At 53.4% G+C, this 20978-nt stretch overlaps 1 protein-coding gene across 3 annotated transcripts in view; it reads left to right on the forward strand.

Moving 5' to 3' along the window:
• SNX29 (sorting nexin 29) overlaps positions 1-20978 on the forward strand; it is a 480282-nt gene that overhangs the window by 331955 nt on the left and 127349 nt on the right. For all 3 annotated transcript variants that reach the window (XM_044233549.1, XM_044233551.1, XM_044233552.1), the window contains one exon: positions 17437-17492. In XM_044233549.1, the coding sequence (XP_044089484.1) occupies positions 17437-17492 (56 nt within the window). The remainder of the gene's footprint in view (positions 1-17436; positions 17493-20978) is intronic.

Consider the following 20978-nt stretch of genomic DNA (forward strand, 5'->3'; position numbering starts at 1 on the left):
GCTGCACGAATGACTGGGCGTTCCCACTTCTCCCTGAAGCGGCCTGTGCACGGGTGCTCAGAAAATACTGGGTGAACGTGACCGACACTACACAGTCTGTGCCGGTTCCAGACGCCGGCGAGGGACCACGCGTGTCGGTGTCAGAAGACGATCAACATTGCTGTTTTCTTTTTTTATTTGCTGTCCTGTGTAAGGAGCTGTCATATGTCTCCCGCCCCTGATTTTCCTGATGTCTCGATTTAAACGGTTTCCAATTTGAGTATGAGATTTTTCGTCCGTCACAGAGAGAACTCGTGCTTTCCTTGGGGCTGTCAGAAGAAGCCAGAGCTTTGTTGGAGAAATAGTTGTTGGGAGAGCCGGGGCTGGCTGGAGGAGACGGGCCCCCTCCGTCCCGGGCCGGCGTGGAGATTACCGCCCCTCCCCTGCCTGCTGGTCTTGGTTGTGCCCCCCCCCCCCGATCCAGTGTGGGTGACTCCTCGCTGATGGGTTCTGTAGAAAGGCCATGGTAGTAGCATGTCCGCATTCCGTGGGTGTCAGGCCCCCAGAGGGCCCAGGCTGTCCCCTGGGCCCTCCGTCTGTATTATGGAGGGAACCCCGTGTGAGACACCCACCCCATGACCCAGGGTTGTCTGAGGCTCAGAGATCCGGTGATCTTGTGAAGGAGTCCCCTGGGGAGGACTGCCCAGAGAGGAGCCTCGGCGTGGTCCTCGGATCCACACTCCCACGGTGGGGGTCTGTGGTCCTGCTGTTGGCCAGGGTCATTTCTGGTGGCTTGAGTCACGTGTTAAGTTCGGTGGGCCTGCAAGGGAGGGGAGTTGTTTTCTTTTCGGGGGGTTGGGGGGCACTTTCAGCAGCGCTGGTGCGGCTTTCCTGCCTTTGTCACTCCGGGGCCCCTGCCACGGTAGGTGTGGGCCTTGGGTCAGGGTGCTGGTCAGCCACTGTAGCTGGAAGTCTTGAGGCCGGGGTTGCGCCCCCCAGGCCGGCTAGAGGGGAGCCTCTGGACTGGGGCCAGGGCCTCCCAAGGGAGTGTAATGCAGGCCATGTTCAGAACCACAAACACATCGAGTGTCCTACAGTTCTGCACCCGTTGGCTCCGTTTTGCTTTCTGTGTATAGCCAGTAGCGCTGGTCTGCTGTTTGCTAGAGTGGATCCATTTTTAAGTAAATCTTCTAAGTCAAATAGGTACATTGATTTAAGACAGAACATTGGTAAACACCAGTGCAAGTGGTGGATGGACGGAGCCCCCCAGCCTGGAGCTGGGCTGATGTGTGGGACGCCCCCAGGATTGACCGCAGTCTCAGTGTGTGAGGGCCTGGGACGGCAGCTCCCACAGGCCCCTCCGGACTGACTTGGCGGTGTGCCAGCTCTTCCTTAAGGGATGGCACCAGCAGCAAATAGCGCCCACAGCTCACCAGCCCATTTGTTCAGGGATTGTCCTGGTTCTTTTATGTCTGCATAACAAATTACAAACCTTAGTGGCAGAAATTATTATTCTGAAATAACCATCCTGACGATCTCATGGCTGCTGTGGGTCCAGAAGCCTCTGGCTCCCAGGCCGCAGTCAGGATGGTGGCTGGGTCTGCAGGCAGGCTGCTCAAGTCCTGGCCGGGGCAGGCTCTGCTGCCTCGCTCACCTGTCTGCTTCTTGCACGGACGCCTCCACTCCTCGAGGCCGCTTAGTCCAGGAGCTTCAGCTCCTTTTGGGCTGTTGGCTGGAGGCCCCCTCTTTTCTTTCTACCTGATTTCATGGCAGCCGTTTGCTCAAGCAGAGTGAGCACGCCGTGAACGCAGAAGAGACCGGCAGTGGCAGAGGAGCTGACCTCGGAGGCGGCACCTCATCGCTTCGGTCCTCCCCCCCCGGTAGGGCAGGCCATCGGGGCTCTCCGTGCACTCAGGGCAAGGGGACCACACCAGGGCAGGAAGGCCGGGAGATGGGGACCACCGGGATGTATTGGAGAAGGCTGCTTAGCACAGGGGACTGGCCGAGCACATGTCCTCCTTCACCTGGCTGTCCCCTCGCGGGGCACCATGGGGGAAGCTCTTGTCGGTCCAGCGCTGGGAGAAGCTGCACCGCTTCTGAGCAATCCTGAGCTGTTCTGTGGACAAACAGGATCTTATAACTGGTTCTGGTTTACTCTACGGTCATGATGCATCGGAGTCAAAATTACTGCTTCTCTCGAGTTGATGGTATAGAAAAAAGCAGTCGAGTGTGTAGGAATGTATGATATGGGACTTCTGCAGTAGGACTTGACTTCTGTTCAGGACTTCTGTACCAGGACTGTACTTGGGCCTCCCTGGTCCGGCCCTCAAGTCCTCCTTCTGTCTCTTCCCTCCCATCCTTGTTGCTTGCTGTATCCTACCCCCTTGGAAGTAGTCTCTAGCCTGTGACTTCCCCCGTATGGGGGTGGGGGGAGCCAGGTGTGTGGGATGTTGCCGTGCTTTAGGGCAGAATGTGGGCTTCTGAGACACAGAGGTGACCAGCCGCTCTGTTCTGGTGCCTGCGGTTTCCATCCAGGAGCGCTGTGGGCCCGGCTGGCAGGGAGAGCCCCATGCTGCCTGGCTAGGAGGGTAGGCACAGCTCCTCAAAGCCCGAGGAGTAAGGGCCAAGGCTTCCCGTGTTCCCACGCCTCTCTGCTTCAGTAACAGCATGGTTTCGGACAAGGTGTGTCCCCTCTTTGAGCCTCAGTTTTCCCATCTATAAAATAGGGGTGGGTGTGTAGGATTCAAGAGTATGCTGGGTTATGTTGCAGTGACAAAGAGCTCCAAAAGGTCAACACAGAAAACAAAATAGTATGTCCCATTCGCATTACGTGTCCCTTCCGGGGGGCCTGGGCTTCTGCCATCTCTTCACCTTCCACACCCAGACCCAGATGGAGGGGGAGGAGCAGGAGGGCCAGGCCACGCACACTCTGTCTCCAAGCCTCCACCCAGATAGGACACGCATTGCTTCTCTGACATTGCAGTGGCAAGGTAAGTCCCACAGATGCATCTCACCACAGGTGGAAGGGGGAGTGTGGCCTCGCCAGGCATCTGGAAAGAGCAGAGTTCTTTGTGGGTGCCCCTGGTGACCTCCAGAGGTGGCACCTTCCTTCTCAGAACAGTCGTGAGGATTCCATCAAACGGTATGTGCTGAGCTCGAAAGCCTGGCGCCTCCTTAGTGCTCCCGGGCAGTGACGCCCGGACATGGTCATGGCCGTGGCTGCGTTGCCGATCACAGAAGTCCAGCTTATCTGGGGGCCCATGGATGAAAAGCCTTTGTCTTCATGATCTGGTCCTTCAGTGCCTATGTTGGGAGGATTTGGGGTTCCCGAGTTCCGGGTACTGTGCTTTGAACTGGGAATCAGGGGTGACCCTGCCGTGGTCTGTGTCCCCAGCCAGCTCCCAGTCCCTCCATGGCAGCAGGGATGGAGGGATTTCCTTTGGGTTTTCCTCGTTAGGGCCGGACCTTCGTAGGAAGGCAGACAGAATAAAAGAAATGCTGGAACCTGGAAGGGGCCATTGTCTCTGTATCAGGATGCTTTCAGTGAGAGAAGCCCAGACCCTGAGCCGAACCAGGGTCAGCAGAGCAAGGACGTGAGCTGTCGGGTAACTGAAGAGCTTCGAGCCTGGTAAGCGGTGGTGCCGGGCTGCTCACCCTCCCAGCCGTCGTGAAGAGAGAGAATGCGACTCTGTCCAGTGTGGCCCCCCGAGCCCCCTGCATTCTCTCCGATGAAAGCAACTTTGTGCATGGACCAGTGTTGAGTCAGGCTCTAGCGCCACGAGGACAGAGTCTGCGGATGGAGCTGAGGTACTCGGTGCTCATCCTGGGGCTCATTCCGCACCCCGCTCTCGGTAAGGGGGTACCCCAGGCCGCCAACAGCCACGGTCTCCCCCTCTATCTTGCCCCTTTGTTCCTTGGGGCAGAAAGGAACCCCAGTGCAGAGAAGTGACCTGGCTGCTGTCACCCGTGTGTGAGAAGCAGAGTTGGGGGCAGTTGTGGGTACGGGGCTGCGCGCCCTTGCTGCTTTGACGTACCTCCAAACGCATCCTTGCGAAAAGTCGTCCACTTCAGAGGGTGTTGGGGAAACATCCCACGTTGCAAAATGGGATCGTAAAATGGCTTTTAAATGGCCCCGTGCCTGGCCATTTGCTAAGTTCATTAGCAAAACTTCATTATTTACTGCCTATTGATACAAGACAGATTGAAAATCAGGCTGATTTCTCGCTGGCAGCCCTGCTCCTTGTGTTCGATCTCTGTGGTGACAGTTTGGGGCTCTAATTGAGGGTTTCGCTGATTGGCTTCCTCAGTCATCAGCACCGGCGAGTGGGCGCCGCCCAGTGGTGATGAGGCCATTGTGTAGCTGGTTGTGGGAGGCACTGGTGTGTGTGGGGGAGGTGGGGAGGGGTGAGGTCTCCAGAAGGTGCTGTTCTGGAGTTCTGGCTAGTCTCCAGCGTTGACCATAACAGGGCAGGCTGTCCAGGAGGCAGGTTCTGGAATGTGCTGTTTTGTTGTTGGTGGACAGAGAGCTCAGTTTCAGGCGTTCTTTCTCTTTTTTTTTTTTTTTTAAAGATTTTATTTTATTTATTTGACAGAGAGAAATCACAAGCAGACAGAGAGGCAGGCAGAGAGAGAGAGAGGGAAGCAGGCCCCCCGCCGAGCAGAGAGCCCGATGCGGGACTCGATCCCAGGACCCTGAGATCATGACCCGAGCCGAAGGCAGCGGGTTGGGCCGCTGCCTTCAGGAGTTCTTTCTCACTTACTGTTCTCAGTGCCGTAATCCCTGGAGTCCTGCAGCCTGGACTTTGAGGGCTTATCAGATGCCTTACCTGTTCTCTGGGACTGATTTACTTACCCCCCTGCCCCACCCCCTTCCTCCCACCCATCTGGCATTTCCCAGAGCTGACAGCACAGCGGGCGGGCTTGGGTGAGCTGAGGAAGTGATTTGCTGCTGTAGTCATCCTGTTCCTCGTGGACGAGTGTGTCTTCCAGCCAGCCCCCACCCCCAGCTTCTGAAAGGGCTGTCCCCAGCAGCAGATGACACCGGGGCCCTCTCTTGCGGTATTCCTTCAGGCGCTACTTGGGAGCGCTGCGTCTGGGTTGGGCCCCGGGAGATGACAGGGCAGGATTCAGTTCCTCCCACAGACGCCGCGGGGAGCCTGGCAGGGCGCACGTATCCACCTGCTTGATGGCGATGGAATGTGAGGCTGGAGAGGCCCAGGCTCTGAGCGGGATGGCAGGGTGGCGGGTGCAAGCTTGGGCCTGTCTCACCCCACAGCTGTGCTCTTTGGGGACGGTGTCCTACCCTGCTGTGGACTCCAGAGCCCACAGTACCTGGTTCCCCTCCCAGCTCTGCCGCTTACAGCCCTGAGCCCTTATGCAAGTCAGATCGCCTCTCAGAACCCGCTTCCCCATCTGTACATGACGTGTGTCACACAGAGCCTGGCACGGAGCAAGGGGGTCCCTACATGTGACACATGACCGCAAGTTGTGACCGCAAGTCTGGTGACTTGCGACAACACAACACATGCTTGTCCTCTCACAGTCATGGAGACCAGAAACCAGAAAGCAAGGTGTTGGCACCAGCGGGGCCTTGCTCACTCTGGAGGCTCAGTGGGTTGGGGGCATCCTTCCTCGATGGGGCTGGCATCTGGCTCTGAAGGGGCAGCTGGCTCTCCTGTCCCTGCTCTTCATCCCTTTGGCTCCGCACGGAGCCCCTCAACCCGCGGCCATCGCATTGCCGTCCGGTCGGGCAGCTGTGGTGCTGCCAGTAATGTTGCGGTTCTCGGTCAAATGCTATCCACGGGGCTCCTGGGACATGCAATTGGTTAAGCGTCTGACTCTTGGTTTCAGCTCAGTTGTGATCTCAGGGTCATGAGATCAAGCCCCACGTCAGTCTCTGTGCTCAGCGTGGAGCCTGCCTGGGATTTTCTCTCCTCCTCTACCCCTCTCCCTGCTCGCTTTCTCTCTCTGTCTCCAATCTTTAAAAAACCCCACCATTCAGGAAGTGGGGGCTGCTTTAAAATCAAGGGAAACCATGAGGCTGTAAGGAATGGAAAAGGCATGGGTCCATTTGTAGCCCGGGATACATCGTTCCCGAACATGTGGCAAATGCAGATGCCAGCTCACTGTAAATGACAGAGATGAAGGCTAAGAAAGAAAACAAAAGCCTTTGTTCCAGAAGCAAGGACAAGGCAAAGAAGAGGGAGCAGTGCCTGGGTGTGCATTCGGAGGCTCAGAGCGTGTAATCCTCCGTGCCCTGGCACCTGTGGGGGAAGGTGGGCGGTGTCGGGTCTGTGCTGCTCACCACAGGGCTGAGGGGCTCTGGAAGATACAGGGACCTGGGAGAAAGCCGGCCGCCTGCTGGAGCCTCCCAGCCTCCCCACGTTGTGTTTGTGGTGGCTGCTGAGCAGGCGTCAAGATGTCCCAGAGAGAGGAGGAGACGGGGTGGCTTCTGGATCCTGATCAAACATAAGCTAAAGGGGCAACTGTAAAGCACGGAGCCGCCTGCAGCTGCCTTCCTGCTGTCCTAGTGCGGGGGGCGGGGCGGACAGTGTGGGGTGGCGGGGGGAGCAGTGGCCATTCCTGAGCTAAGCTAACTAAGCTGCATGGGCAGCATGCTGGGCAGCTTGCAGACCTGACTAGGTTGTGAGTGCTGGCCCCATTTTATAGACAAGGAACCCGAGGCCTAAGGAGTCACTGTTAGTACATGGCGAGACCCAGGACCTCCTGACCTTAAGACACCAGGCTCTCTGTCTTTCCCTGAGGACCTCTGCAGCCAAAGTCATCAGTACAGAGCAGATACCCCCTACCCCAACCTACCCCAGCAGCCTGAAGCAGCATCCAGGATGTGGCTTTCTCACCGGTAAGCTGCAGAAATCAAAACCCTGCAAGAGTCCTGGGAGGAAACCGTCCGGAGCCATTGCACTTTGATTTGAGAGGGAGCACGCCTGCTCATCTGCAGACGTAATCATTGCACTTGAAATGGTGAAAAACTGTCCGTGTGTGTTGTTAGCACACAGCCCAGGCCGTCCCGTGGTCTGAGGGCCCGAGTGACCCCTTCTCCAGCCCGATCTGGGGCCTCCTTTTGTTCTTCAGCCTCTGGACCTCATTTCACGAGGCTGTGGAACTTAAACATTTCTTCCTCCCCACCAGGAAGAATTGAATGTTACCCTGAAATCACCCATAATTTTTCTGTAGCTGCTCTGCCATCCGTTGGAGCAGGAGTTGGCCAAGTTTCTCCGTAAATGACCTCCAGGTCATACGTATTTGAGGAAGGGGGCCACGCTGTGGCTGTCGTGTACCCTCAGCTCTGTAGATGGAATGTGAAAGAGCCGCGGGTGATAAATGTTGTGTACATTTCCCTGTGTTCAGTGAAAATCCATTCACAGAAGCAGATGGATTCGGTCCCTGGGCCGTGGTTTGCTGACCCCTGATCCTAGAGTAGGCGAGGGGCTGAGTTCAGGGCTGGAGGTGCTCACGTGGAGGGTTTCCTCAGTGACACCCCTACGCTTGCATGCGCGCGGGGTGGGGGATGTCCTGTTTGCAAGGAGACCGTATTGGAGGCGACAGACAGGGCGGGTTCCTTCCGTTTGCTTGGCAATCTGATGTCTCCAGCAGGGCAGCCCTGATGGACCCACATCTGTTCCCGTCGGTGGTAAGAATTGCTTAGACCTGTGGCTTAAACATCTGTCATACCTTTTCCTGCTATTAAATGCTGTGTGGCGGCCCCTAGCAGGGTGCTGACTGGACATTGTGGTTGGCAGGCCCTTTGGGAGATCCTACACGGCCCCTCTTAGACCGTGGTCCCAGGGAGAGTGGCTCTGGATGCTAGGGTTCACACAAACCCCAGATGGCTTTGGTGTAAATGCTGTTGCTGCAGAAAGGGGTGTGGGGCCAGGGGGGCCTGTGGCCATGAACCCTGGAGACGGCTACTCAAATCCCAGGAACCTTCCAAAAGCCAGTAAGAACCCCGTGTGTGGTGTGAGGCAGTAGGAGCCTGCAGCCAAGAGACACTGCCCCCGCAGGGCTGTTCCTTCCTCCTCAGGCCTCTCGGTCCTCGTCTGTAGCAGGAGTGAGCTTGGGTTAGTTGGTGCTCCCCGCTCGTGGTGACGGGCCTCTGTCTTTCCCTAAAGTTTGGCTGAGGATTCTTAAGAATTGCTTCACATCTTAGTAAGCTAAGCCTAGAGACACCGGAGATCATTGTCGATTTGTACTTGCCCACGTCTGTGGGTGGAAAGGCTGTGGGCAGAGAGGTTGGCAAATCCCCTCGTGCGTGCCGTCGAGGTGGGGTGTGTGTGTCCGTGAGAAGTGTGCGGCTCCTGGTTCTCCCTGCTCACTTCCCTCCCAGGCACTGCTTTGCAGCCGGAGGGACTAAGCAACATGCCAGCTAGCCTGGGCTCTCCCCTGCTTACCTCCCCTCGGGGGCTTCTCGCTATTTGCAGAAGGACCAGAGTCCTGCTGTTTTCCTTTGTTGCTTCAGCCTCCTGTCCAGCAACCTCCACGTCACTTGGCCCTGTCTGCCTCCCAGACACTGTAGCTGTCCCTTTTCTTCTCCACAGACTTGCACACCGTAACAGTGTTGGTAGATTGTCTGAAGATAGTCTCCCCTGCTGGAGTGGATGCCACGTGAGCCCCAGGCTTTCTGTCTCCCATTGGCTGCCGCCCCCCTGGAGCCAAGGTGTCTGACCCTTAAGAGGAACTTCGTACAGTTTGTGGACTCAGTGTCTGGGCGGCTGGCAGGTGTTTGCCTCCACGCACTGGAGCAGTTGGCTCACTCGTGGGGCAGAGTCTGCTGGGTCCTAGACTTCTCTCTGTGCGGCACTATTGAACTCCACCCAGGACCGACAGGAGCAGGTGCTGCGTAGCAGGCTCTCGGTCTCTGCCAGGCGCTGGCGGGGTGGGTCCTGAGAGGGCCCCTGGGACCCCTCACAGCTGTCGCACGGGACAGACTTGGTTGCCCTGTTGTACCGGAGGAAGGGGGGGCTCAGAGAAAGCTGATGACTTGTTTGAGGCAACACCATGAAATCAGAACTCAGTCCCAGCTGACCAAAGTCCCAATCTAGCCCTTCTTAAAAAATTATTTACTGATGAAGAAATGACAGCACGTTTTCATCTCTAAAGAGCTGATAAATACTGCTAGAACTCAGAATCCAGAAACACAAAGTAGTTTTCCTAAGCATCTGACACACTTCTCTAATGCTGCTTCTCCCACATGTTTTTTTTTTTTTTAAAGATTTTGTTTATTTATTTGACAGACAGAGATCACAAGTAGGCAGAGAGGCAGGCAGAGAGAGAGGAGGAAGCAGGCTCCCCGCTGAGCAGAGAGCCTGATGTGGGACTCGATCCCAGGACGCTGGACCATGACCTGAGCTGAAGGCAGAGGCTTTAACCCACTGAGCCACCCAGGCGCACCCCCCCCCCACCACGTTTTTATGCTGGATCCTGTGATATTCTCTTTGTAAGACAGGGACATAATGTCATTTTTCTGGGCAGAGGCTAGAAAAGTATTTCAGTCATTCATTTGATCATTCGGTTGATCAAAACTTATTTTTCCAACATTCTACTGGAAAATTTTGAAACAGCTCTGTTAATTTCACCATGGACACCTGCACACCCACCACGAACATTCCGCCATTACCAGTTCACTGTCCTTGCTTTTCCTTGCATCCCTCCGTCCCCAGCCTTCCCTCCTGCCCTTTGTACCCCATCAGTTCTTCTTCTTTTAAAATGCGTCTCACAGTAAATTGCAGGTATCGGTACACCCGCACTGCATGCTCTCTGCGTTCTGACAAGTGCCTGCCCCTGTGCGGCCCGAGACCCAGACCTTTGCCATCACCCCAGAATGTTCCTTGATGGGCCTTCCCAGTCGGTCCCCACCTCATACCTCAGACTTAGTCACTGTCCAGCTTTTCCCCCCATCACAGACACACACACACAAAAGTTTCCCCTTTAGTTTAAAATCTCAAGGTTGCGATGTTTATTTTTGAAAGGGTAACTACTCTTAAACATAGTAAAACTTGATAAGGTATAAAGTTGTACTGTGAAAATACCTCTGTCTTCCTCACACCCTCGCTTTTCAGAGCCATCCCTGTACAGGTATCCACGGTTGGCCATTTTGGTGTCTTTCTGGAAATGGTTAATGCAAATGTGTGTCTGTCTTCGGCTTCTTGATGAAAATAGAACTTTATCTGACCTCTTGTTTTGGGTCTTGCCCTTGTCACTTGCTGTCATATCCAGGAGGTCGTTTCACGTTAGCAGAGGAGGTCCGTGCCATTCTAGTACTTGTGCAGCAGGATCTGCTGGTACCATCTTATGGAGCCGTTCCACCGCTTGCCCCCTGGCTCTTACTGCTGTCCGCGGTGCTGCCATGTCGTCCCGGCAGAGCTGGGCTGCTTCTGTCATCCACGCATCTCCGTTACTCGCAGAGAAACTTGACGTTCATTCTTAGTCTACTGGGTACTTTCCTCTCCCTGAAATTCCTTTTGCTCCAACATTTACTGAGCAACTAGTGTATGCCTGATACCGCCGTGGGCTCTGGGAATACTGTCCTTGAGATCCTCATAGTCTTTACAGAGAAACAGACCCGTCAAAGCCTAATACACAGAAGTGTTGCAGTCCACACTGGTTCACGTTTCCGGGGCTCTCAGACGGTAGTCTCAAAAACTCCTAAAAGGTCTTGTTAAGCCAGTGGTTTACTCACAATGGAGAGTCTCGGACCTTAGCTGATTTTTAAACTACACGAATGCCTCTCATTGTTCATAGAACAAAACAACAAATGAACAGATAAACCTAGAAGCCTGAAAGTGGTCCAGACCCGGGTTGGGTGTCTCCTACGGGCCCAGAAAGCCCAGGCTGACCCAGTGCTCAGAGCACAGGCTGGGGCCCGTCTGTCCTCTGCGTTGGCTGGCCATTCTGGAAGACAGCCGTGCCACTGCATATTTTGTTCCTTATTTTAAAAAATGAGAAATTGGGGTGGGGGAGCTGGGAAATAGTGGTCGTTTTTGGCAGTGCAAAGTGAGGGCTAATTGCTTAAGGAGAGGCTATTTGCAAAGATCGGTGAGGGAGAAAGTGACCCTGGAAAGCATAAATCATGGGTGTCGTTTCATGATTGGGACAGAGATTGGTTGCTCTGTGATATCTGCCTTTTGCCTTTTTTTCTGAACCGTAAATCTGGGAGCTGTGTAATTAGAAGAGAGGGATGACAGTTCTCTTCCTTTGATTTTTTTCTTATCTTCAGACCGAGTTATCCTTCTCATGCGTGAAGATGGTGAATTTGCTACAAAGCAGTTTCAAAATAGATCGACATTTCAGTGTAGAAATACAGCTTGTATCATCATTCATTTCATCTGTCACAAATACCGATTCCATGTCCACGCTGGGCCAGGCGCCGGGCCAGGCCACTGTGTGTCGTGGGGCGTGCATCCTCCCGCTCCCAGGAAGGACGGCTGGCTACACGGCACGATCTGGAGATGATCGGAGAGGTGGCTATAGGGAGCACTTAGTTTTGCCCATCGGGGCAGCTCTCTCCTAGGAATGTGTATTTTAGCTGAGTCTTGAAGGGTGAGACAAGGGCCGGCTGTACCGACACATTGGGAGAAGAGAGTATGGGGATGTGACTTGTGAGAATTCTTGCTTCCCACGCTATCTGAGGATTAAAGGTGTGAATACGTTGGCACATCGTAGGTGTTGAACACACTTTGGACGGGGGGCCCCTCTTCTCTGTGGATTCTTTCTAACAGGGCACTCAGAGGTTGTCGGAGACAAGTAAGTGAGGAGGAAACGAGGGTTTGTTGAAGCCGGGGGACATGACGGTCGGTGGGAGCCTCCCTCATGGTCAAAATGCCCGATTTTCTGCTAGTCCATGGAGACATGATGTGTTCCACTTGGAGTCTGTAGGCTGACGTGTATATCCAAACATGGGAAAGGACCTGGGCTTTCCTGGGGTGAAAGCCAGGCACCTTGGACTGGGTCAGGCCTGTGCCGTGTTCCTCTAGGCCTGGTGCCTGCCCAGAAATCACCCTGTGGTATCAAAGAAGACAGGCAGTAAGAAAAGCGTAGGGTTTTAGACGCATGTGTACACCTGTGCACATCTACTCTTTTTTTTTTTTTAAAGATTTGTATTTATTTATTTGACACAGAGAGAGATCACAAGTAGGCAGAGAGGCAGGTAGAGAGAGAGAGAGGGGGGAAGCAGGCTCCCTGCTGAGCAGAGAGCCCGATGTGGGGCTCCATTCCAGGACCCTGAGATCATGACCCGAGCCAAAGGCAGAGGCTTAACCCACTGAGCCACCCAGGTGCCCTGTGCACAGGTACTCTTGAGCGGCTGAGCCTTCGCGGACCTTCTTCACTGCATCAGAGCTCTCTGCACCAGCAGAGCCTCCTCACTGTGGATCTGGGTTAATTCAGTTTCTGCGCTTCCCAGAATGCAGAAGCACAATGCAAAGACCGGGGACTTTGGTGCGGGAGGCAGCATAGCTTGGTGACAAAAAGTGTAGACTCTGGAGCCAGACCCACTTGCATTTGACACCCACCTCTGTCACTTACCAGCTGAGTGGCCCTGAGAACGTTGCTTTTTGGGCCGCCTGGTGCTCCGCTGAGTGGTTTTGCTCCGACGGCTGGGGCTGCCGCCATCCGGGGCTCCACTGCGCTGAACATCCAAGATGGCGCACCCACTCCTCCGGCAGTTGGTTCTGACCTCACGGCATCTCTGATTCTTCCATTCATCCACACCGAATCCTCTTGTCCTTGTCTGGGAAATGGGAGGGATGCCTGTGCTCACAGGGCTGTGAGGAGGAGGATGTAGGAAGAGTTTGTAAAGCAGGCAGCCTTTGACGATGCCCGGTGGGGGTGTGAGTATGTTCGCAGCCCCCCAGGCTGAGAGTGAGGGCCGCTCCAAGGAGGGGGAGTGTTCTGTGTCCACCTTGGCTGCCCCTGCTCAGGTCTTGATTCTAGAAGTAGAAGGAGGGAGACTTTTTCCTGTGGTGTGGTCAGTTGCCTGATTAGTTCTTACCTCTCTTCCTCCTTCCCTTCCTATTTAAATAAGCATTTAATCAGCACAACTGTCATTCTTTTTAGCAGAATCTCTGTTATCTGAGCTCTTATCCTAGGCTTGAAGAGTTCCCAGTCAGAACACCAGGGTAAACCAGTGTCTGAATTCCATGTCGGCATCGTGAGGGGCTGTGGTTAGCTGTTCCCACCATCTCCCCCACCAGAAACCCAGGAAATCCTGAGTCAGGAGAGATGGGGGAAGCTTCTTTGCTGATGTACCCTAGAAGCGGATTCTCTGGGAGTCTCACCTGTCCCTCCCCATCCATGGGTCTGTAACACCTGAGAGCTATTTGTCCAGGAGGATCTGGGAATCATGGCTTCTTTGTCCTCCCAGAACGGACTCGGCCTTTCCTGTCCCTACATACTGCTGTGTGAGTCCCCAGGCCACAGGCTGCATGGGAACCTGCCTTGCCTGCAGAGAGGAGGGGAGGGCATCCATGCTGCTCACCACTTTTTTAGGTTTCCAGCTGAGGGCGAAGCAAACAGGCTCAGTCCCAGGTCTATCCTCCAGGATCGCCTGCAGCTTCCGGGGTGTGACAAGGGGTGTTTGTGGCCAATGGCAATAGAAAGTTGATTTTTCTTACAAAATATTCCCTGCCCCACACTTTTTTCATTCCAGACTGTGGAGTAAAATGAGCTTTCTGGATGAGGACTGTAAGGCCCAGAGACCGGTGGTACCGGTCCGGACAGACAGCTTGAAAAGACAAAATGGTAGAACCGCTCTAAGTTTGGGTATCGGTGAACAGCACGCAGGTGCTGTCGAGCTTGGCCTGATTTGCTAGAAACATTCCAGAGTTTGGAAAGGTGACAGCTTCTGTTCCAGCCAGCTTTCCCGGAACCCACCGAGACATGTCAATGTCTCCTGGCTCGCTGATGCCGATAATGCTGCATAAGGAGAAGAAAAGCTCCTAATTCAGGAGGGTTTAACGTCTCCCAGCCACACAGATCCATTGTCCAAAATGTTCCCTAAAAATCAGCACCCCTGAGGGTTAACTTCTCTGTGAAGAAGAAAATGCCTTCTGGGAATGGATGGTTTTAGAAGCTTTTTTGTTCTTAGCATCGTAAAGTGATGTCTGTCCTTAAAACCCTCACCTCTTTTGAGTCCTCTTGGTCACCCTTTCCCTTCAGTTCTGTGGGGTCAGCCCAGTCAGAACCTTCCCTGTTCCCTCAGGCGATTCCCTGGGTCCAAGCTCTGTTCACGTCCAGTCTGGAATGAGGTAGAGCTAAAGGCGGCGGCATGATGCGCGTTAACAGCGCGGCAGGTGTCTTCAGCCCGGGAGCCCCTCCCCCAGTCTGCTTACCTGCTCCTCGCATCATGCACAAACAGCCTTCCCCAGAGCCGGGTGCAGGCAGGCAGGCTCAGAGAAGAGAGGCTGGAGCCGCCCCACAGCCATTCAGGAGAACGTGCTAGAGTCCTGGCCACATCCACGGGGCTCTGTGAGGAAGTGCCAAGGGGAAGATGATGTCTGCTCCGTGAGGTGCCTTCCAAGCCTCCCCCTTGTCCTTTTCCATCTGCCTGAGAAAGAGAAGAGCGTTGGAAGGCAAAGTGTCTATTTTCTGGCTTTCTGCACTGCAAGTGCATGTTTGTGGCGGGGGCGGGTTGGAAAGAGTATCTTATTTACTTTACACTGTAACACGAGAGATACTTAGTATATAATAGATGTCTGTTTATGGTTACGCGAGTCAGGCAAACAGGCACTTTCATCCGAGACAGCGCAGGAAAGTTCAGATACAACCCACACATCCGTCTGCCCTTCTCTCCTGAGCTCTGCCAGGGTCATCCTTCCGACCTGCTTCCTTCTCACCTCACTGATACGGGGACATCCTAAGTCACAGTGGTACCCCCACTGGGCATGTGCAGCTCCCACGGAGATCAGGAGCTGTTTGCTGTGCCATTAAAAATGTACGAGAAACCCTCTTTTGGTGAGATAATAGGTTTTTATTTAAATGTTTAATTGGCAGCACATTATTTCAAAGCTCCAGCGACGCAAAGGAATGCTTAATAAAAAGCTTCCTTTCCAGTGTGTGCACCCGCTGTGGAGGCCGCCACTCCCACCCTCTGGTGCCCACATGGTGCCCCTTTTCTAGGTGTCTTCAAGGTCACTGCTAATGCTTCTCTATGTAAAAATGAACACAACTTGATAGTCTTAACTCTCTGCCTTGGCGCCCCAGGTAGTGTGTTAGACTTGCCGTCTGCACCCTGCTTAGGCTCTCACTTGCTATGTCCTGGAGATCTCATTACAGCACACAGAAAGCTGTTTTGTTCTTCAAATCACAATGAAAATTTTTTTCTAAAGCAACTGATTCAAAAGATACACTTTTTTAATCTTAATGGAAATACAGCAAATGAAAATTCAGCCTCTTTCTCCGCATTCCCACTCCTGCTGCATTAGCAATGATGGCCTCTATTGGTTTTCTTATGTATTTCTCCAGAACTATTATTATGCTTGTACCCTCAAGGGTGTGCATGTGTAACTCTTTTTTTTTTTTTTTTAAATCTGGCCATCTTATACAGACATGTTACAATTTCCTGAATCATTTCTCTATAGTTGGACCTTTAGATTGTTCGAAAAATTTTTACCACGTGCCTGAACAATGGAAAGAGGAATGGTTTTTGTAAATCCTGATCCGTGTCTTGGATTACTTTGTGTAGATAGATCCTGGGAGTGAGCTATCCGGGCCAGAGCATGTTGATGTAGGGACTGTGGACGCAGCCTCATGGCTTCCCTGGTAGATGAAACCGCCTCTCATGCCAGCCGTCCACGGGAAAAGTGACGCTCACCCTCACAGCAGAGCCACACTCAGCCCCAGCCCAGTTTGGTTTTTTTTTTTTAAACTGTGCCTGTTTTGTTTTTTTTTTTAACCTGAGCTTTTCTCAGGTTGGCGGTAGGCAGGTTTTATCCTTCCTGCGTTTGGAGGAATCGCTCAATAGCAGCTCGCTAGCAAAAGCTGCCCTTGGACCCCATTGTAACTGCTTAGCTCCACACACGAGGGGCTCGGGTGGGGTGCTTCTCGCTCCGGGCTGCCGTATGTGGGGTGAGAGATACCCTTGGGCTGATGGAACAGATTCTCTGTTGGTGTCAAGGGTAATAGAACACCCTGCTTTTCTCAGTAATTGCCAGGTGATTTGTACAGTGCACAATTCCTGAGAATGTCCCACCTGCCAGGCTCTGTTGTGCATAATCTACAGGTGGCATGTTTTATGTTCAGAACGATCCTATGAGGTGTAGGACTGTCCTGCCTATTTTACATGTGAGGACAGTGTGGCACAGAGTGAGGAGGTGTTTTCTCCTGGCCACAGGGCCGGAAACAGCTGGAGTGGGGGTTGACCCTGAGCGGTGTATCCCCTGAGCACAGCCTCCATGACCATGGCCTTCTCCTGCCTCAGAAGGGGGTTACCTGGGAAGGGTTCAAGTTTTACCACCTTCTACCTTATAGCTGGTTTTCCCTGCCTTTGCTGAGGGTTTGGAGCAGAAGACCCTTTGAAGTTGGACAGACCTGAACTCAGATCCCCTTCCTGCAGGTGTGGCCTTGGGCAAGGTCTCAGCCTCCCTGAGCCTGTTTCCTCATCTGTGAAGTGTGTTTGTGTGTTGGTTGGGGGGGGGGGCGCTGCCCCTCCCTGAAATTGTTAGGGAAATGGATGAACATGGCAGGTAACACGGAAGCTCTGACAGGTGCAAAGTGAAGTGCATGCTCTTGCCCTCGAGAGCCCCCAGCCTCCCTTTGGTCCTCCCGGTTCCCGTCGCCATCCTTCCAATTGATGAGAAGCTCCGTCCCCGGACATGACTGTAGTGTCACCATTTCTGGAGCAGCCACTAGTGCTGAGCATTTGGCGATCTGCCTGACATCGTGCCTGCCATCCGGCCAGACGGTGCCTTGTCTTTCACCCAGTCCCACTCCCGTGGGGCCTGTCTGAGTCAGCAGCCACAGCTGTGTGCTGCCTTAAATTGCTCCCCGAATCACGGGCGGCAAGGGGAGAGCTGTCTGGAGCTGACATTGGCCTTTCGTGTTGACGTCCTAGGTGTGTCTGTGTGTGCGATGTTCATCACGGTGACAGTGGCTATTTTTTCCACTGCTCATTTGATCCCTCGCATCTCAGATCCTAATCAGGCCTTTAGAGCTCCAGAATTACATACTTCTGCAGGCCTACTATTACCTCAATAGGATTAGCGGTCCTCTCTCTGTGAAGAGAATGGGATCCCTCACCGTGCCATGTTTCCATTACCAAAACACCATCTCTAACCGTCCTTCCACAAAATCACTTGTGCTTTCCCAGGGACTGCGTTTTCACCTCGGTCTGAACAGGAAATGTTCAGGGAGCACTGAGAGGCCGAGTTCTTGCGTGATGGTGCAAAACCGCGGTAACCAAGATGCGTTTTTCTCTCTCCCTTCCCCCTCTCCCGATGGCAGGTTCCCGGAGATTTGAGTCAAACGTCCGAAGACCAGAGTTTGTCGGATTTTGAAATGTAAGTCCACGGCATCTGCTCACCAGGGGCCTTTAGAAATAGGACTCTGTGGTTTGGCTTGTGTCCCAGAAGACCACAGGGGGTACTAAAATCACTGTTGCAGGGTACACGGGCTGATTTGATATCTTAGAGGAGAGAAGTTGTTCGCCTGCAGCCCAAGTCTGGCCTTCAGATGTGTCTTGCTTCTGTTGCTGGGTATTGGAAAACAATTAATTTTTTGGGTCAACATTAAGGATTTGGAAGCTATCATATAACATGTACATTTCACTTAAAAAAATAAAAGTCTCTGCTCCTTAGCAGGCCACAGTGGGAGCTGAGTCGTGGCTGAGACACACTGTGGGGACACACTGTGCTGGGGAATTGGGGTTTACAACCCCTGAGTTACTGGAAACAGCAGTGGTTCGGGGCATGGGTCTGATCTGTTACTGGATGTGATTCTGTCTGGAGTGTTTGATGGTAAACTCCTGAAGTATTCAGTTGGTCTTCAGGTGAGGTTGCCTTGGGGTTTGGACAGGTCGTCCCCTTGGATTGCTAAAGCCAGCGGAGTGGGTCCCAGGTTAGGGCCCAACAGAACCTCCCTCTGCTGTCACCCAGTTGTCCTGAGCAGAAGGTGGCCCAGGCTGAGAGAAGGTGTCATCGGGGCTAAACTTGCCTTTGGAGGGCTAGGACCAGGCCTCGGAGCATTGACCAGAGCCAGGCTGACCTTCCCTGCCCTCCTGGCTACAGGTTTCACACCGGCATGACCTTGGGAAAACCTCTAGACCTTGGGCCCGAGTTGCTCGTTCGTACAGTGAAGGTCACGCTACCCACCTCACAGGGCAGTGGTGGCAGTGACAGGGAGGTGATGAAAACACTGAGCGTTCAGGAGACTGCTCGGTCATTGGGCGGCTGTCAGGCTGGTGTAGGGTGAGGGGGGTGACGTGAGGTGAAGCCATGAGGGATGGAAATCAGGCGTGAGTTTGCCTCCCATGCACCTGTGGTGGGGGGGTACAGCGTGAAAAGGATTATGGGATGGCAACCCGGTGGGGGGCCGGGGTTGGGACAAGCTGGGCAGAGAGGTGAGAGCTATGGAGGAGGGTTTCAGAGACCATTGTGAGGCAGAAGGCTCACCATTACAGCCAAACCCATCAGGTACGTCCTGTGGGTAGGGGTCATGCCAGGTCCCTGATGGAAGCCATGAGCAAGCCACAACCCCTGCCCTCAAGCAGCCACTGCCTAGTCCGGCTCCATCATCTCTCTCCTGAAGATTCGTAGCTTCCTCCCTTGGGTTTGTGCATCTCCACTAAAGCCAGAGGGATGCGCCATTTTTCTCTCTCAAGATGGAGGCCAAAGTCCCTCACGTGGTTTGCACAGAGCCCACTGCGACTCCTCTGACTCATCCTGTCTTCCCTGCTCAGGATCGTTCCTCCCAGACCAGGTCCTCTGTGCCAGGCATTGTTCTCACCCACTGAGTCCCCTTGACAGCCCCGCGACATGGATGTCGTCCTCCAGATGACGCGTGGAAGCCAGGATTCCAACCGATGCAGACTTGATCTGGGCTGTGCCCTTCACACATGTCAACCCCTTGCCCGAAGCACCTGTCCAGCTTCAGCCTCTGTGATGCCTCGGACCAAAGCGCTTCCCCACAACCAGTGCCTGTCACTGTTCTGGGATCCAGGATTCCTTGGTGGCACTAACAACAATGATAACTGAATGATGTCTCTTAACAATTAGAAACATGTAGGTACCTAACAATGGATCCCCAAAACCCAGAATGTTAAAGTTGACAGAAACAAAGGGAGAAACAGCCGGAAACTTGAATACCCCACTTTCCGTGTGGAGTAGAACAACTGAAGAGAAGACCAGCAAGCAAACAGAGGACTCGGACCACCTGGGACCCAGCTCGATCCAATAGGCACATGGAGATCCCTCACCAGAGGACACTTTCTTCTTCAGTGTACTGGAGCATTCTCCAGGCTAGACCATACAGTAGGCCTCAATACAAGTGTCCATAAACTTAAAAACATGGCCGTTACACAAAGTGTCTTCCTGGACCTTGGTGGAATAATCATTGAGGGAATGGTCTCTCTCCCTCTCCCTGAGGGTGGGGACTGTGTCTGCCTGCTTCTTTGTTCTGTCTCCAGGATCTAGAGTAGTGACTGATGCGTAGTAGGTGTTCAGTAAGTGCTTGCTTTATGCACGAAGAAACAAATGAAAGAATGAACAGATGAATTAATGTCTAGGAGAGAGATGGTCATGTAAATCATTCCTTTAAGACTTTATTTATTTGAGAGAGAGAGAGAGCGAGCATGAGCAGGGACAGAGGGAGAAGCAGACTCCTGTGCTGAGCAGGGAGCCCGATGCAGGACTCGATCCCAGGACTCTAAGATCATGACCTGAGCTGAAGGCAGATGCTTAACCGACTGAGTCACCCAGGCGCTCCAACAATTCTTTTCTTTTTTTAAAAGATTTTAAAATTTTACTGATTTGAAAGAGGGAGAGAGAATGTAAGAACACAAGCAGAGGGGAGGGTCAGAGGGAGAGGGAGAAGCCGATTCCCTGCTGAGCAGGGAGCCCGACACAGAACTCGATCCCAGGACCCCGGGATCATGACCTGAGCTGTAGGGAGACGCTTAACCAACTGAGTCACCCAGGTACCCGTCTTTTTTTTTTTTTTTTTTTAAGATTATTTATTAGAGAGAGAGAGAGAGAGAGTACACAAGTAGGTGAAGCAGAGGGAGAGGGAAAGAGAGAATCGGAAGCAGACTCTGCACTGAGCGTCAAGCCTGAGGCAGGGCTTGATCCCACAACCCTAAGATCATGACTTGAGCTGAAACCAGAGTCAGACATTTAACCCACTGTGCCACTCCAGTGCCCCCATCATGGAAACAATGCTCTGAAAGAGAGAGATGCCTAAGGCAGCCCAGGATGTCTCACCCTTGCCAGTCAGGAAGGTTAACGAAAAGCAAATTGTTTGGACCATTTTTGCACTGCACCCACCCCCTTGACAGAAATGGAAGGGGAGCACTTAGGCCCTGGTACAATCTGGGGGACCTTTGCAGGAGGAAAGCCATTACAGGTCCAAGCCAACTTGATGGCTCAGAATTGCAGTTTTTACTTGGAGCTCTGAGGAAGTGATGAATTATTTTGTCCCCTGAAGGAGGTCTGCACCTCGTCTCAGAGCTTAGAAGGAAATGCTGCTTCAGGGGAGAACCATTTCTTTGTGAAACTGAACTGCTCCCCACTGCAGAGATGGGGAAGCCACTGAGTCACGGAATCTTCCACCATCTCAAATTGGCTTCTAAGCACAGGAGGCTGGCGCGTGGCTCTGAGCTGCTCTTGAGAGAGGAGGAAAGTTCAGGAAAAAGCATTTAGCCCTGGAATGACTCTGAGTAGAGGCCAGGACTGGAACCTCCCAGCCCTCCTAGAATTGTGCAGTACCGTTTTGATGATCGCCAGGGCTGATTTTCAAGCATTAGCGACAGTCGGAGCATCTTTCCTGGAGCC

This window comes from Neovison vison, chromosome 14 (assembly GCF_020171115.1).
Source record: "Neovison vison isolate M4711 chromosome 14, ASM_NN_V1, whole genome shotgun sequence".
Taxonomy (NCBI): domain Eukaryota; kingdom Metazoa; phylum Chordata; class Mammalia; order Carnivora; family Mustelidae; genus Neogale; species Neogale vison.